General features: G+C 40.4%; 2 protein-coding genes across 2 annotated transcripts in view; one reads left to right on the top strand and one right to left on the bottom strand.

Annotated features, from left to right (window-relative positions):
* LOC106083243 (gustatory receptor for bitter taste 66a) overlaps positions 1-15,094 on the bottom strand; it is a 219,330-nt gene that overhangs the window by 143,821 nt on the left and 60,415 nt on the right. The gene's annotated exons all lie outside the window — the stretch shown is intronic.
* LOC106083245 (skin secretory protein xP2) lies at positions 9,042-10,929 on the top strand. Its single transcript, XM_013246157.2, has 2 exons — positions 9,042-9,146; positions 9,404-10,929. The coding sequence occupies exons 1-2, from the start codon at positions 9,138-9,140 to the stop codon at positions 10,391-10,393; spliced, it is 999 nt and encodes a 332-aa protein (XP_013101611.1). The 5' UTR covers positions 9,042-9,137; the 3' UTR covers positions 10,394-10,929.

The following is a 15,094-nucleotide window of genomic DNA, read 5'->3' as shown; positions in this document are numbered from 1 at the left end:
TCCCTTATAACTCCCAGTATTGCCGTTGAATTTCACAGAAATTGGATTCGATTTAAAAATAGCTCCCATGTATATGTTTAACTTTAAGAGCCTTTGTCAGCATTTTTCTAAACAGATCTACTTTAATTTTTTTCACAATATATTCTTTTAAGACTTTGTATCTCTCATTTGTCACTTTTAGGATCTTTGCAAAAGCATATATCATCCAATCTTGTTAAAAAAAAGAATACGAACGTATTATGGTGAAATTCTACATTTCAAATTTAAACAGATTTTAATATCGACGACTTGGTCTGCACACCCAATGTATTGTAGCGTATCAAAAGATCGGCTTCGCCCGACTTCATCCCGTCCTTACTTGTTTAAGATCAGACAGTGACCTATCATGACGGACACAACAACATAGACGCCTGTTCTAGGAAGCTACAGCAAAGCGTTTGACCTATTCAAGTCAAAATTGGGCCACGTAATTTTGGAGGGTTCACAACCCCCACTTTGGGACCATCGGTCATTCGTTATGCTTTGAGTTTGATGCTGAAGACTAAGCTTAGATGTCGCTGAAGGCATAACCACAGATTCCAGTTCTCCTGGAATGTGGAAGATCTCTGTGGCCCGGGGGTCAGATCACATAAGATATCTTCGACAGTATCACAGATTCCAGTTCTCCTGGAATGTGGAAGATCTCTGTGGCCCGGGGGTCAGATCAGATAAGATATCTTCGACTGTATCTTCTAACAACTGCGCCAAGCTTGGTCCATAACCTGATATAGCTCCCATATAAACCGATTTCAGATATTGACTTCTTGAGCCGCTAGAGGGCTCTATTATTAACCGATTTGTCATGAAATTTGGTTTGACCATCAACAACTGTGCCAAGTATGATCCACATCGGTTCATTACCTGATATAGCTCCCAAATAAACCGATATCAGATCTTCGCTTCTTGATCCGCTAGAGGGCGCAATTAAAACCGATTTGGCTGAAATTTAACATGAAGTGGTTTGTTTTAAGTTCCTGCAACTGTGCCATATAAACCGATCTCCCACAGCTGAATTCCACATTCATTGTGCAAAATTTCAGCCAAATCGGATAAGAACTGCGGCCTATAGTGACTCAAGAAATAAAATCGGGAGATCGGTTTATATGGCACAGTTGCTGGAACTCTAAACAAACCACTTCATTTGGTTTCCAACAGCCAAACCAAGTAGCATAGCAAGTCTTTGCCCATAAAGAGATATAGGTCCGGCCGAACTTAGCACGCTTTTACTTGTTGGTTAGTTAATCTCCTCAATACCATGGTGGATAAGTAAACTATTTTTTTTGCATATTGCTTGTGAAATTAAGTTGTTCGCAATTGGGAATGACTCATATAAAAACTTATATTAATTCAATAAACATACCAGTACATCTTTGTACTCGAATGTATGTTATAGGCCATTAAACAGCGTCATTACATTTAACAAATTTTGGAATTATGCAATTTCGATTAAAAGATAATCTAACAGACATTTGTATGTAAGTTGCTCGTATGTCTAAAGTCAACTGACAACATTAATAGGCCATGACAATAACAAATTTCCACATAACCTCGAATTGAAAAATACGTCTTTTCTTTTCTTGTTTTCGTAGTGGATAAACGTTTCTAACATACGTTACGGTGTGAACGCAAAGGGGTACTATTATTACGTTTTGTACTAAGAGCAAAGAAATTAAAATCAAAATGTAGTTAAAAAAAAAACTTACAATCTTAGTGCCATTATCACATTTTTACTACAGCATGGAAAGTCTACACGAAGGCAGATTGTAAAGGCCCTGACATATAAACACACACATAGCATAAAATGACTCTTTGCCAGCACAAAATTGGTGCAAATTTGATAAAACTTTGTAATTAGATGAATTTTGGCCATAGCTCAGTTATTCCACGAATTATTCATTTTTTATTTAATTTTAAAACCAAATTGCTCTCACGCAAATAAAAGACAAAAATGATAGATTATACGATTTTGGAGTTGAAATCAACAGCACAGTGGTTAAATGTTTTTTTACAAATTGTTCAAATATTAATGGCCAAGTCAATATTGTTAATGAAACCCAAAAGCTTTTCCATTAAGGAATTGAAATAAGGGCTTTCACTTTTTATAGCCACCTTCATCTGGTCATTCACTTTGAATTATGACACAATAAGGTAGAAGTCTCCCATACAGAGCGATCTTCCGACTAGGGTACTTGAGTCCATAACATGGTGCAGATTGACCCATATTTGGATGTGCCTGCCACATGGACAAATCACCCGATTAAGGGTCTTGAGTCCATAATAGGTACATTTTTTAATCGACTTCGACGAAATAGGGAACAATGAGTTGTAGTAAGTCCTGCAATATCCAGTCCGAATCTGATGTAGGTCGTAAAGTTTTAGGATTATAGACGCATATACAACCGGATATCGCAAAAATTGGAGACAGTGATTTGCGCTGGTATCTGTAAAATCCGAAAAAAATACAATTTAGAAACAAGTAAAAGCGTGTGGCCGGGCCGAATCTTGTATACCCTCCATCATGGATAGCATATGTCGAGTTCTTCGTGCGATATCTCTTTATAGGCAAACAGAGAATAATGAATAAGAACTGTTATGCTATTGGAGGTATATCAAGTTGTAGTCCGATTCGGACCATAAATGCCGATGCTCAAAATTTCAGCCAAATTGGATAATAACTGCGCCCTCTAGAGGCTCAAGAAGTCAAGATCCCATATGGGTTTATATGGTAGCTACATCAGGTTATGTATTGATTTGCGCCATACTTAGCGCAGTTATTGAAAGTCATAGCAATACACCTCATGCAAAATTTCAGCCAAATCGAATAAGTATTGCGCCCTCTAGAGGTTCAAGAAGTCAAGATTCAAGATCGGTTTATATGGCAGCTATACCAGGTTATTATCCGATTAACACCGTACCGTAAAAAGTGGTTGGAAGTGACACCAAAATACCACCTACGAAATTACAGTCAAATCGAACGAGAATTGCGCCCTCCAGAGACTCAAGAAGTCAAGACCCAAGATCGGTTTATATGGCAGCTATATTGAAACATGGACCGATTTGGCCCATTTACAACCCCAGCAAACCTACACTAATAAAAAGTATTTGTGCAAAATGTCAAGCGTCTAGCTTTAGGTTAGGTTAGGTCGAAAAGAGGGTGCAGATATTAATCCGCCTCATGTCACTATGAACATACACCTAAGCCAGTAATCGGCTTGTTGTGCGCTCTACAAAATATAAAGTAACCTCTAACAAGAAAATTTTAAGTTAGGAATTCCGTGGTACTTACAAAATCCTTAATTGTTTTCAATACCACTCCCCTAAGTTGGTTCATATCTGATATTGTGCCTCCACCTAAGTTCCGGTATCTGTTGGACGCCAAATACGGGCAACGGGTTAGCCAAGAGTATTGGCCGCAGTCCTCTGGCCTTCACGGCCAAATCGTCTGCCCTTTCATTTCCCCTTACTCCGTTATGGCCCGGCACCCAAACACTGCGGATTTTTCCATCCTCAGAGAAGCCGTTAATCTCCTTCTTACATTTCAAGACTGTTCGTGATCTTACCGTCCTGGTTATTATTGCCCTTATGGCAATTTTACTGTCGGTAAGTGCACACTCGACGTCCTCACGTTAGCACCACACCACCTCACACATTCAGTGATCTCCCGGATCTCCGCCTGCAGGACCGTATTATGGTCAGGCAGTCTAAAACAGATCTCAGTCCCCGGGATCTCAATGTAAACCCCCAGACCCACTCTGTCCTCTAGCTTTGATCCATCTGTGTAACATGATCTTCCAGATGGCAATACTAGGGTTTCGTCAGTCCAAGACTGTGCCGATGGCAGCAGTGCCTTGCACTCGGAGTCAAGGTTCATTTCAGTTATCCGATCGGAAACCTCTTCCCTTCCTTCCAAGTTTCCTATCGTCGCCTCGATTATACCGCGATGGACTAAGCTGCTCCCATCTTCAATCCATTCTCCCATCGCCTTAAGTTTCATAGCGTGTAGCTTTACTCCTTCGGAAATTAGCATGCTTTCGACAGACAGACGGACGGACATGGCTAGATCTACATAAAATGTCATGACGATCAAGAATATATACAAGAATATGATACAAACAGAATGACGAAATTATTATACCCCCATCCTATGGTGGAGGGTATAATTATATATGAATTTCATTCCGAAAGCTGGGAGCAGTACCACACGAAGGCGAAAGATTTTCGTCTTATTAATTTGTCATCCTTTATGCTCTAGAGAGGTTGATGTAAACATATCATAGGACAAAGATCCCTGGAGATCGCCTGTCGCGGCTAAAACAGCATTTCACGACCTAGTCGCCTACATAGGTAACAATGGTAATATTTCTAGACACTAAAGGTACTTTCAATAATGTAAAACCGTCGTCAATCATGAAGGGGCTGGAGTTTCTAGGCATCAACACTTCTTAAAACTGAACTAATAAATTTCCCATGAACACTCCATTAAGAAACAGGGGATACTTCTATCATATCAATGAGGGCAGTCCGATTAAAGTTTAAACTCAATGATAAAAGGGCCTCTATTTTTATGCTGAGTCCGAACGGCATGTCGCATAGCGACACCACTTGTTGAAGAAGTTTTAACATGGCAAGATACCTTACAAATGTAGCCAGCATTAGTAAGGAGATAACCACCGCTGAAAAGGTTGTTGATGTTCACACCGGGATTTGAACCCAGGCGTTTGGCGTCATAGTCGGACATGCTAACCTCTACGCCACGGTGGCCTCCAGGCATCAACACCACCGTGCGAAAATTATTTATAACTTTCTTACTAAATGATGAATTACGACGGACTTGGAATCTGTAGATCTTCAAAGATGGGTTAGCAGAGGCAGACTTTAAGAAGGTATACTGTCACCTCTACTTTGAAATATAGCCATGAATATATTATTGTCTCTGGAAGAGAAAGGTGCACAATTGGTCGACATTGAAGTTGCCTACCGAAAGTGTACACATATTTTTCTATTAAAATTCCTTTAAGGAACTGTAGATACTTCTCCCACATCGAGTGCAGTCTTATTCAAATTGTAGCTTAATGATATCCTTTTTTATGCCGAGTGCGAACGACGTGCCGCTTAGCGACACCACTTATTAGAGAATTTTTAACATGGCTGGATAGGGGTTCTCACGCCGTCAAGGAATACACAACTGTAACATTTCTAGACATTACAGGTACTTTCAATAATGTAAAACCGTCGTCAATCATGAAGGAGCTGGAGTTTCTAGGCATTAACACTACTTAACACTAAACTACTGAATTTCCCATGAACACTCCATTAGGGACAAGGGATACTTCTCATATATCGATGAGTACAGTCCGATTAAAGTTTAAGCTCAATGATATGGGGCCTCCCATTTTATGCCGAGGCCGAACAGCGTGTCGCATAGCGAAACCACTTGGTTGAGAAGTTTTAACATGGCGGGATACCTTACAAATGTAGCCATCATTTTCGAAGGAGATAACCACAGCTGAAAACCTATTTCTAATGTTCACGCTGGGATTTTAACCCAGGCAGACTCTGCGCCAAAGTGGCCTCCTACCGAAAGTGTTTTAGGCGTAAACCCGCTTAAGACAGAAGTAGAGTTTTCAGCAGCAGATACAAGCTACCCATAGTGAGACATCTCTCTTTGGTAGGAGAGAATATTCCATTTGCTGAAAGTGCAAAACACCTGGGAGTTTTGCTGAACAGGAAATTGAACTTCAAATCATACATTTAGGAAAGGCCAAAAAAGACAACTCTTGGTGTATACACCTGCAAGGGAGCCATTAGCAAAAGTTGGGGGTTTACACCGTGTCATTGCATTGGGCTTATACGGCAGTTGTGAGACTTAAAACGCAATATGGTATTGTAGTCTAGTGGACGACGCTTCAAAAGTCCCCCTACTGTTCAATACTTAGCCGGATGCAAAGGTTGGCTTGTTTGTGCATCAGAGTCCCAATGAGCATTATATCATATGATGCGTTAAATTTAATGCTACACCTAATGCCTCTGGACATTGTGGCTAGACAAATTGCTGTGGCCAATGCTCTGAGGCTAAGGCAACCTTTTTTTTTGGTCATGCGGCGTCTATGAACCATGTGTTATCCTTGGTGCAAATCATAAGCCGATCTTCTAGGCAGTGTGGGTTACACATGCCCATGAGCCGTTTATAAAAGTTACTGTACCGACTATTCCTGGTAGAACCGATCCCGAGTAGTAGGAGTTGGATAGATTTCTTCACGGATGGTTTCAAAATTAAAGCAGTACTCTGAAAAACTAGGACTGGTCATGTGCAGAAGGGTATTCGACCAGTGCAGTGTGTATCAAGCGGAGATTCTTGCAACTAAAGAAGTACTGGAACGGCCAGGATATAATGTCATTAGGTCAAAATTATAGCCGAGTCCAAAAGGCGTACTGCATTACGATACCTCTTTGGAGAGAAGTTTTTACATAGCATAGTGCCATACAAATATTGCCAGCATTAAGAGGGGATAACCCAAAAAATGCAAATGCAAATTTTGCTCATGAACATACCATTAAGGGACAGAAGGGAATAACTGAAAAATGTTTGTTTTTCTGATGGTTTTTCATATTGAGCTTACACTTGTATCGGTCTGCACTCATTGGTAGTGAGAAATTTGCCCCTGTTCCTTAGTGGAATGTTAATGGGCAACATTTGCAAATTGTTTGCGACGATTGGTATAAGCATCTTCCCAGACAACCAGACAGCCTTTAAATCTCTGGGGAACATTTTTGTGAATTTAAAAACCACCCTCAACTGTTGTAGATCTCTTAACGATATCGGTGAATAGTTCAAAAACTCGCCTGGATGCCGCGACACAGGCCCAGGGAGTTGTAGAGCAGACAAGCTTGCGGGACTAGGAGCCAGCTTACACATTCCAGGGGATCTGGAATCAGTGGGTACGCTGCTGGCGGCATGTAAGCTAAGTCTTTAGTATCAGGCCCGAAGGGTAACGAATGACTGATGGTCACAAAGAGGGGGCTGTAAGCATTACAAAACTATATTGCCTATTCTAAACTTCAAGAGGTTTACCACTTTGCTGCCATTGGCTGGAACAGACATCTCACTCAATGTGTGAGTCACGACAGGTCACTGTCTAAACGGAAAACAAGCTGACAGACCAGCAACGACTTTTGCGGAAAATGTGAGGACATCGAAGACGAAGAGACTATAGAATACCTTCTGTATGTGTGTGTTCCGCACTAGCATACAGAAGGAGTTCCACTTCTCATTTCTTTGAGAACCTATCTGATTTAGCGGATGTGAACATTGGGCTTCTTAAAGCGATCTGTATGGTTCAACGGTAGGAACTAAAAGGCATCTTCCTTCTTCTGTTCCTGTGGTATCACAATGGACGAAAACGTCTAAGTGAGTCTGATGGCAGACTGCCACTTAAATCAAATAGGATAGGCGTATAATAATTTCTTCATTCGTTAGTAACACCTCGTAATATGCTAGACCCATACCCCCATAGAGTATATATATTCTTGATCGTCTTGACAAGTCGATCTAGCCATGTCTGTCCGTCCGTCTGTCTGTCGAAAGCATGCAAACTTTCGAAAGAGTCAGGTCGGTTGGAATTGTAAATGGGTCAAGTCGGTCTATTTTTTGATATAGCTGCCATATAAACCGATCTTCGGTCTTGGCTTTTTAGCCTCTATAGGGCGCAATTCTTATCCGAATTGGCTAAAATTTTGCACAAAGCGTTGAGGAATGACTTTCAACAATTGTGCCAAGTGTGGTCTCAATCAGTCCATAACATGATATAGCCGCCATATAAACCGATCTCCTTATTAGACTTCTTGAGCTTCTAGAGGATGCAATTCTTTTCCAGTTTGATTGAAAATTTGCATATATCATTTTAGTATGACTTTCAACAACTACATATATCTAGTTTGGTCTAAATCGGTTGAGCACCTGATATAGCTGTCATATAAACCGATCTTCCAATTTGACACTCTGAGTCACTGGAGGCGGCAATTATTACTCGATTTGCCTGAAAACTTGAATATGGTATTTTTCTATGACTTCTAAACAGTCATTATAACTACGGTCCATATAGGTCAATAACTTGATGTAGCTCGTATATGTGTATATATTGAAAAAATCGTTGAAAGAACTTGACAAATGCGATCTATGGTGGAGGGTTTATAAGATTCGACCCGGCCAAACTTAGCACGCTTTTTTTGAAAATAGGACTTTTTTACGGCTCTCAGTAAATATAGGTCAACTAGTAGTTTTTTTTTGGAATTGGATAATACATTTAGTAGTATTAAGTACAACATGTTATTTTCTTTACGATTTGAGCAAAATTTACTTTTATTTTGACACAGATTTCTAAAATTTTTTGGGCAGTTATGCAAGACTTCATAACTTTATAAACAAAGTTCTTCTTATGTATGGTATAATAGTTCTCATATATACGGACATTCTGAAATCAGCTATAATGTTGCAAATTGTATCTCTACCAACCACTGTGCAACAGTGGTTGCAGAGTCTAACATTTTGCAACTCTTTTTCGGTAGTTAGTCATTACGTGAAAGTCATTTTTGGCTTCCCCCCTATGGAAGATTTCATTGCAAGCATTATTGCTGTTGTTGTTGGTACAGAAAAATGTCCAAAGATATACGAAACAATAGATGTACACAATGTAATTACGCCATTTACAACGTTGCGCGCGGCTGTTACACTTCCAAGTTACGTTGTCGTTGGCCAGTTGCTGTCTGCCTGCCTGTCTGTCTGTCCGGCTGCCCATTCATCTGTCTGAGTGCCAAACTTGCTGACTGTTGTTAGCCTAGATTACCGTTGAGTGCATATGGCGTTGAGAAGCAGCGGCAACGGCAACAGCAATTGCTGGTCGTACATTGCGCATGCTCAGCCGTCCAACTTAGCCATTGAGGTGAATGTTGGTTTGGCTGTTTGGGGCACCCCCAAAAGCCCATATACAGATGGAGTATAAAAAGGCAACGGCTGCAAGTTGTTTGAATCAGTATCAATTCGGATCTCGTTCAATACGAAGCAATAGTTTAGTGTCATAGTTTCCTCCAACAGCTCAACAATGCGCATGGTAAGGCATCGCAGCTTTTCTGTGTTTTGAGTTTTCTCATAAAACAGGCCCGAAGCTTTGGGAGTTACACAACCAACCCGGAAAATTGGCAAGCACGAATTAATGGCTTGCGCAAAAACAAAGGCCTTGTGCAATCGGTGGTTTTCCCACAACTCATGGCCTGACTTGGATTATGCAATAATAAAAAGAAAAAAAAAACTTCTGTGTGTGTTGTGGCAAAATGTAATTGGACTGTTTTTTACCTTTTTCATTTTCAGTTTGTTTTTCCTTGTCTCGCCTTGTGCGTGGCAATGGTCAGCTGTGCCGAAGAAGCTGCCGCTGCCGCCAAAGATAAGGCTGCTGCCTCTGACGATAAGACCATAGAAAAACGTGGCTTACATTTGGGAGATTATGGCCATCATCATCATGAACACATCAAGACGGTTACCATTGAGAAAAAGGTTCCTGTGCCCTACACCGTGGTCAAGCATATACCCTACACTGTGGAAAAGAAGGTCCCCTATGAGGTTAAGGTACCAGTGCCAGAGCCCTATATTGTCGAAAAGAAGGTTCCTGTGCATGTCAAGGAATACGTCAAGGTACCTGTACATGTGCCCAAACCTTATACCGTAGAAAAGAAGGTACCCTATGAGGTCAAATATCCTGTGGATAAGCCTTATGAGGTTAAAGTACATGTACCTCAACCCTACGAAGTCATCAAGAAAATCCCCTATGAAGTTAAGGTTCCTGTGCCACAGCCCTATGAGGTTATCAAGAAAGTCCCATATGAGGTGAAAGTAGAGGTGCCTGTGCCCAAACCCTATGAAGTCATCAAGAAGGTTCCCTATGAAGTGAAGGTACCCGTCGAGAAACCCTACCCCGTCGAAGTGCCCAAGCCATACCCCGTGGAAGTTGAAAAACCCTACGAAGTCATTGTGGAAAAGAAGGTGCCATATGAAGTGAAAGTGCCCGTGGACAAGCCCTACAAGGTTGAGGTTGAAAAGCCCTACCCGGTGCATGTCAAGGTACCAGTGCCCCAGCCCTACACTGTGGAGAAAAAGGTACCCTACACCGTAGAGAAGCCAGTGCCCTATGAAGTCAAGGTTCCCATTGAGAAACCCTATCCAGTCTACTCTGAGGTTAAGGTTCCATTACACAAGGAAATCCCCATACCCGAGAAATACCATGTAGAGGCTCCCATCTTTGAGCATCACGACCATCACGGAGGTGGTCATGGCGGCTACTCCCACTATTCTCATCATCACTAAAAGACAGAATTCGACAGAAAAATCTCAATTGCTTTATAACGTTAAGACTAACAAGACCATCATCAACATCATCACCATCATCATCATCGATAGAACTGCAGCGATTAATCCTTACCCTGCCAAGCCACAATTATCGTCAAGAAATTCGAAAAATAGCGCACAGAACGCGATTACAAGCGAAAAACAACACTAAATTATTTGCCCAATACCATCCACATTGCAAATACCATAAGACGCACGCACCGTTGAGCTGGACGGACAACTAAGAGAGGAGAAACGAAGACCAGAGAAATTTTGAGCAAAACTAACTATTGAACCTTTGTCGGCAAGAACTAACGACAAGGATTGAACTGTTTCATCCAAACGTGATCGGGATTTTGCGGCCAAACAAAATTGGCTGCATCCATCCCCCCCCCATAAATACCAACCTAGAATAAGCCAAATGTATTATTTCCTTATTTAATACTCATGTTGACATTGTAGTTTCTAAGCAAAAATATTTCCTTCCATTCCAAAATATATGAATAAGTTAGAATGAAATGAACTCTCAAAAGAAACAGAAAATGGTATCAATTTTTGTGACAAGGGAAAAAAGGGGAACGTTATAAATAAGGAAGAATGTTAGAGATGTAATTTAAAAAATAATTAAAACGAGTAACAAGTAAAAGTGAGCTATTGTATATCAGATTAAAGACCGATTTGAACTATAGCATAATACTATCTGCAAAATTTAAGGCAAATCGGTCAAAACATGTGGCTTTCATGGGCTCAAGGAGTCAATTTGGGAGATCGGCTTATATGGGAGCTATCTGAACCGATATGGCCCATTTGTAATGCCCCACGACTGACGTCAATATTAAGTAGCTGTGCAAAATTTCAAGCGGCTAGCTTAGTTCAACCGCTATCGTGATTTCGACAGACGGACATGGCTAGATTGAGTTAGAATGTCGAGTTGACATTCCTATTGTTGTGGGTATAACAAGTAAAAACATAGTAAGTTCGGCAAGTCACAGTTGCAGCGAAATCGGGAAGTACATCCGTTTGTTATGGGATTAAGACCCAAAATTGGAAAAACAGTCTCCATTAAAGTTATATTTAAATATGGTCCGATCTGGAAAATATTCTAGTCGGACGATGGGAGGCTAAAAACAATGCATTGTGTTAAATTTCAGTGAAATTTGATAATAAAAGCGCCTTAAACGGATTTTAGACCCAATTTCGGCAGATCAGTCTATATGGCAGCTAATCGAAATATGGTCCCGTGAGGACCATTTCCAGTTTAAACAACGGGAGGTCTAGTCCAACTAAATGCTCCATTTCCAATGCTTTAATTTGAGCGAAATCGGATAATTAATGAAGCTTTTAGAGGCTTAACACCCTAAATCGGCAGATCGGTCTATATGACAGCTATATCCAAAAATATGGTTCGATCCGAATTATTTTCAATTTGGATGACGGCGGGCTTAATTTAACTTACTATTTCTAATTTCAGCGAAATCGGTTAATTAGTGCAGCAATTATGGGCTTAAGATTCTAAATCGGCAATTGGATCTATATGGCAGCTATATCGAGATATAGTCCGATCTGGACCATATTGGTTCAAATGCCGGAAGGCCTAAAGCAACTCACTGTTCCAAATTTCAACGTAATCGGATAAAAATGCACATTTTCTGGTCTTAAAACCCTTAATCGGCAGATCGGTCTATATGACAGCTTTATCCAAATTATATCCAATCTGGACGATAATGCGGCCGAATGCCGGGATGCAACAATGCAACTCACTGTTCGAAATTTCAACGTAATCGGATAATAAATGAGACTTTTAAGGGCTTAAGACCCTTAGTCGGCAGATCGGTATATATGGTAGCTACATCCAAATAAGATCCGATTTGACCACTTCAAGAACTTAACCTGGATCTGTGCAAAATTTTAGTTCGTTTTAGTTTTTATACAAAGGATGGGGGTATACAAACTTCGTCATTCTGTTTGTAACACCTCGTAATATGTGTCAGAGACCCCATAAAGTATATATATTCTTGATCGTTATGTCATTTTAAGTCGATCTAGCAAAGTCCGTCCGTCTGTCCGTCGAAAGCACGCTAACTTCGAAAGAGTAAAGCTAGCCGCTTGAAATTTTTCACAAATACTTTTTATTAGTGTAGGTCGGTTGGGATTGTAAATGGGCCATATCAATCTATGTTTTGATATAGCTGCCATATAAACCGATCTTGAGTCTTGATTTCTTGAGCCTCTAGAGGGCGCAACTCCTATTCGATTGGAATGAAATTTTGCACGACGTGTTTTGTTATGATATCCAACAACTGTGCCAAGTATGGCGCAAATCGGTTCATAATCTGATAAAGCTGTCATATAAACCGATCTTGGGTCTTGATTTCTTGAGCCTCTAGAGGGCGCAACTTCTATTCGATTGGAATGAAATTTTGCACGACGTGTTTTGTTATGATATGCAACAAATGTGCCAAATATGGTCCAAATCGATACATAACCTGCTATAGCAGTCATATAAACCAATCTGGGGACTTGACTTCTTGAGCTTCTAGAGGGCGCAATTATTATACGATTGGGCTGAAAACGCCTCATGCAAAATTTCAACCAAATCATAAAGGGTGATTTTTTTGAGGTTAGGATTTTCATGCATTAGTATTTGACAGATCACGTGGGATTTCAGACATGGTGTCAAAGAGAAAGATGCTCAGTATGCTTTGACATTTCATCATGAATAGACTTACTAACGAGCAACGCTTGCAAATCATTGAATTTTATTACCAAAATCAGTGTTCGGTTCGAAATGTGTTCGAAGTGGGTAATAGCGTGCTATGTTTGGCCTGGGCGAATCTTGTTATCCCACCACAATGGTCTGCTAAAAATGTATACAAAATAAATTTATTTGAAGATCATAATTTTTATTTAAAAATTGCGGCTTGTTCTTTATTGAGTTATAGACCGATTTGGCATAGTTACAATTGGAAGTTACAGTTGGAAGTCATACGGGACACCACATGCAAAATTTTAGCTAAATGGGACAAAAATTGCTGCTTCCAGGGCTCAAGAAGTCAAATCGGGAGATCGGTTTATATGGGAGCTATATCTAAATCTAAACCGATATGACCCATTTACAATCTCCAACGACCTACATCAATACTAAGTATCTGTGCAAAATTCCAAGCGGCTAGCTTTACGCGTTCGGTGGTTTCGATAGACTGACGGACATGGCTAGATTGACTCAGAACGTCGAGACGATCAAGAATATATATACTTTATGGGGTCTTAGACTAATATTTTGAGGTGTTACGAACGGAATGACTAGATTAGTACACCCCTATCCTATGGAGATGGGTATAATGAAATAAATTCGGCCGGACCGAACATAGCATACCTATCACCACGCATATATATCTTAACTTTATGTTTGATGTATGAACCCGAAATGGGAGACCGGCCTATAAACAGCTATATATTATTAAGGTCCGATGTAGGCCATATTCGGCGTGGATATTTAACTTTTATGTGCAACTTGCTCACTGCAGAAAATTTCATCGAAATCGGGTTGTAACTAGGCATTACAAGGTTCAAGGCCAAACATCAGAAAATATATGGTAGCTATACCCAAATATGGTCTGAACTATACTTGGTACCAATATTGTGATTAAGTATGTCCTTTAAGGGCCCGAGACTTTAGATCGCGAGACCGGTATATATGGCAGCAATATTCAAATCTAGTCCGATATGACGATTACTTGGCAGGAATATCAAGTGGCCTATCCCAACTCACTGTACAATATTTCAGCAATGTAAGGTAAAAAATGTGAGTTTTTGGGACAATCGTCGTTGTAAAAGACAGATGCACCATTGCCGAAGCACTAAGGTGGTGCAGCATACTTTGCATCACATTATCCACCTTTCTACTCTCCGACATGACCGCTTACGTTGGCGTTGCTGAGGAAGGCAAAACAAATTAGATGAGGTAGTAGTAAGGTGCGATGCTAACTGAATATCAACGACCTACTAATACATAATATAGGTAATACTGGTACCGTTGTTACAGGATTAGGATGGCAATTTTAATATAACAAGTAAAAGCATGCTAAGTTTGGAGGGGCCGAATCTTATATATTCTCCGCTATGGGTCACATTTGTCAAGTTTTTTTCCCGGTATCTCTTTAGGGACAAAACAAGTTCTTTGCCCGGTATCTCTATTTATAGGCAAACAAGGCATACTGGATAAGAATTGCTATGCCGTTGGAGCTATATCAAGTTATGGACCAATTCAAGCTATACATGGTTTGGATGATGGAGACCATAGTAGAAGTCATTGTGCAAAATTTCGTGGTAGCTCCATTGGGGCTTAAGAAGCAAAATCGGGAGATCGTTATTCAAAATTTCAACCGAATCGTATAAGAACTGCGCACTGCGTCCCACCCTTTTAGGGGATGGGCTGAACGTTCGCAACTTTCCAAGGCCCGGAGTAAACTCCCGCACGGTAAGCAAGATTGAAAAGTTTGCCTAATGGACGTGCAAGCGTCGAATAACACTTAAGCTGCCATTAGAGGATAACACATGTAATTTCAAAAACGGCAACTCTGAAAGTTGTACACATCGAGTGATGCGTACGAAAAATGTATAATAACAAATGGATTTTGGAATTTTATTTCATCGAACATACATGTAGATAGATATCTT

This window comes from Stomoxys calcitrans, chromosome 4 (assembly GCF_963082655.1).
Source record: "Stomoxys calcitrans chromosome 4, idStoCalc2.1, whole genome shotgun sequence".
NCBI lineage: Eukaryota > Metazoa > Arthropoda > Insecta > Diptera > Muscidae > Stomoxys > Stomoxys calcitrans.
Note: the sequence above shows the minus strand (reverse complement) of the source record. Positions and strands in the feature narration are given on the sequence as shown.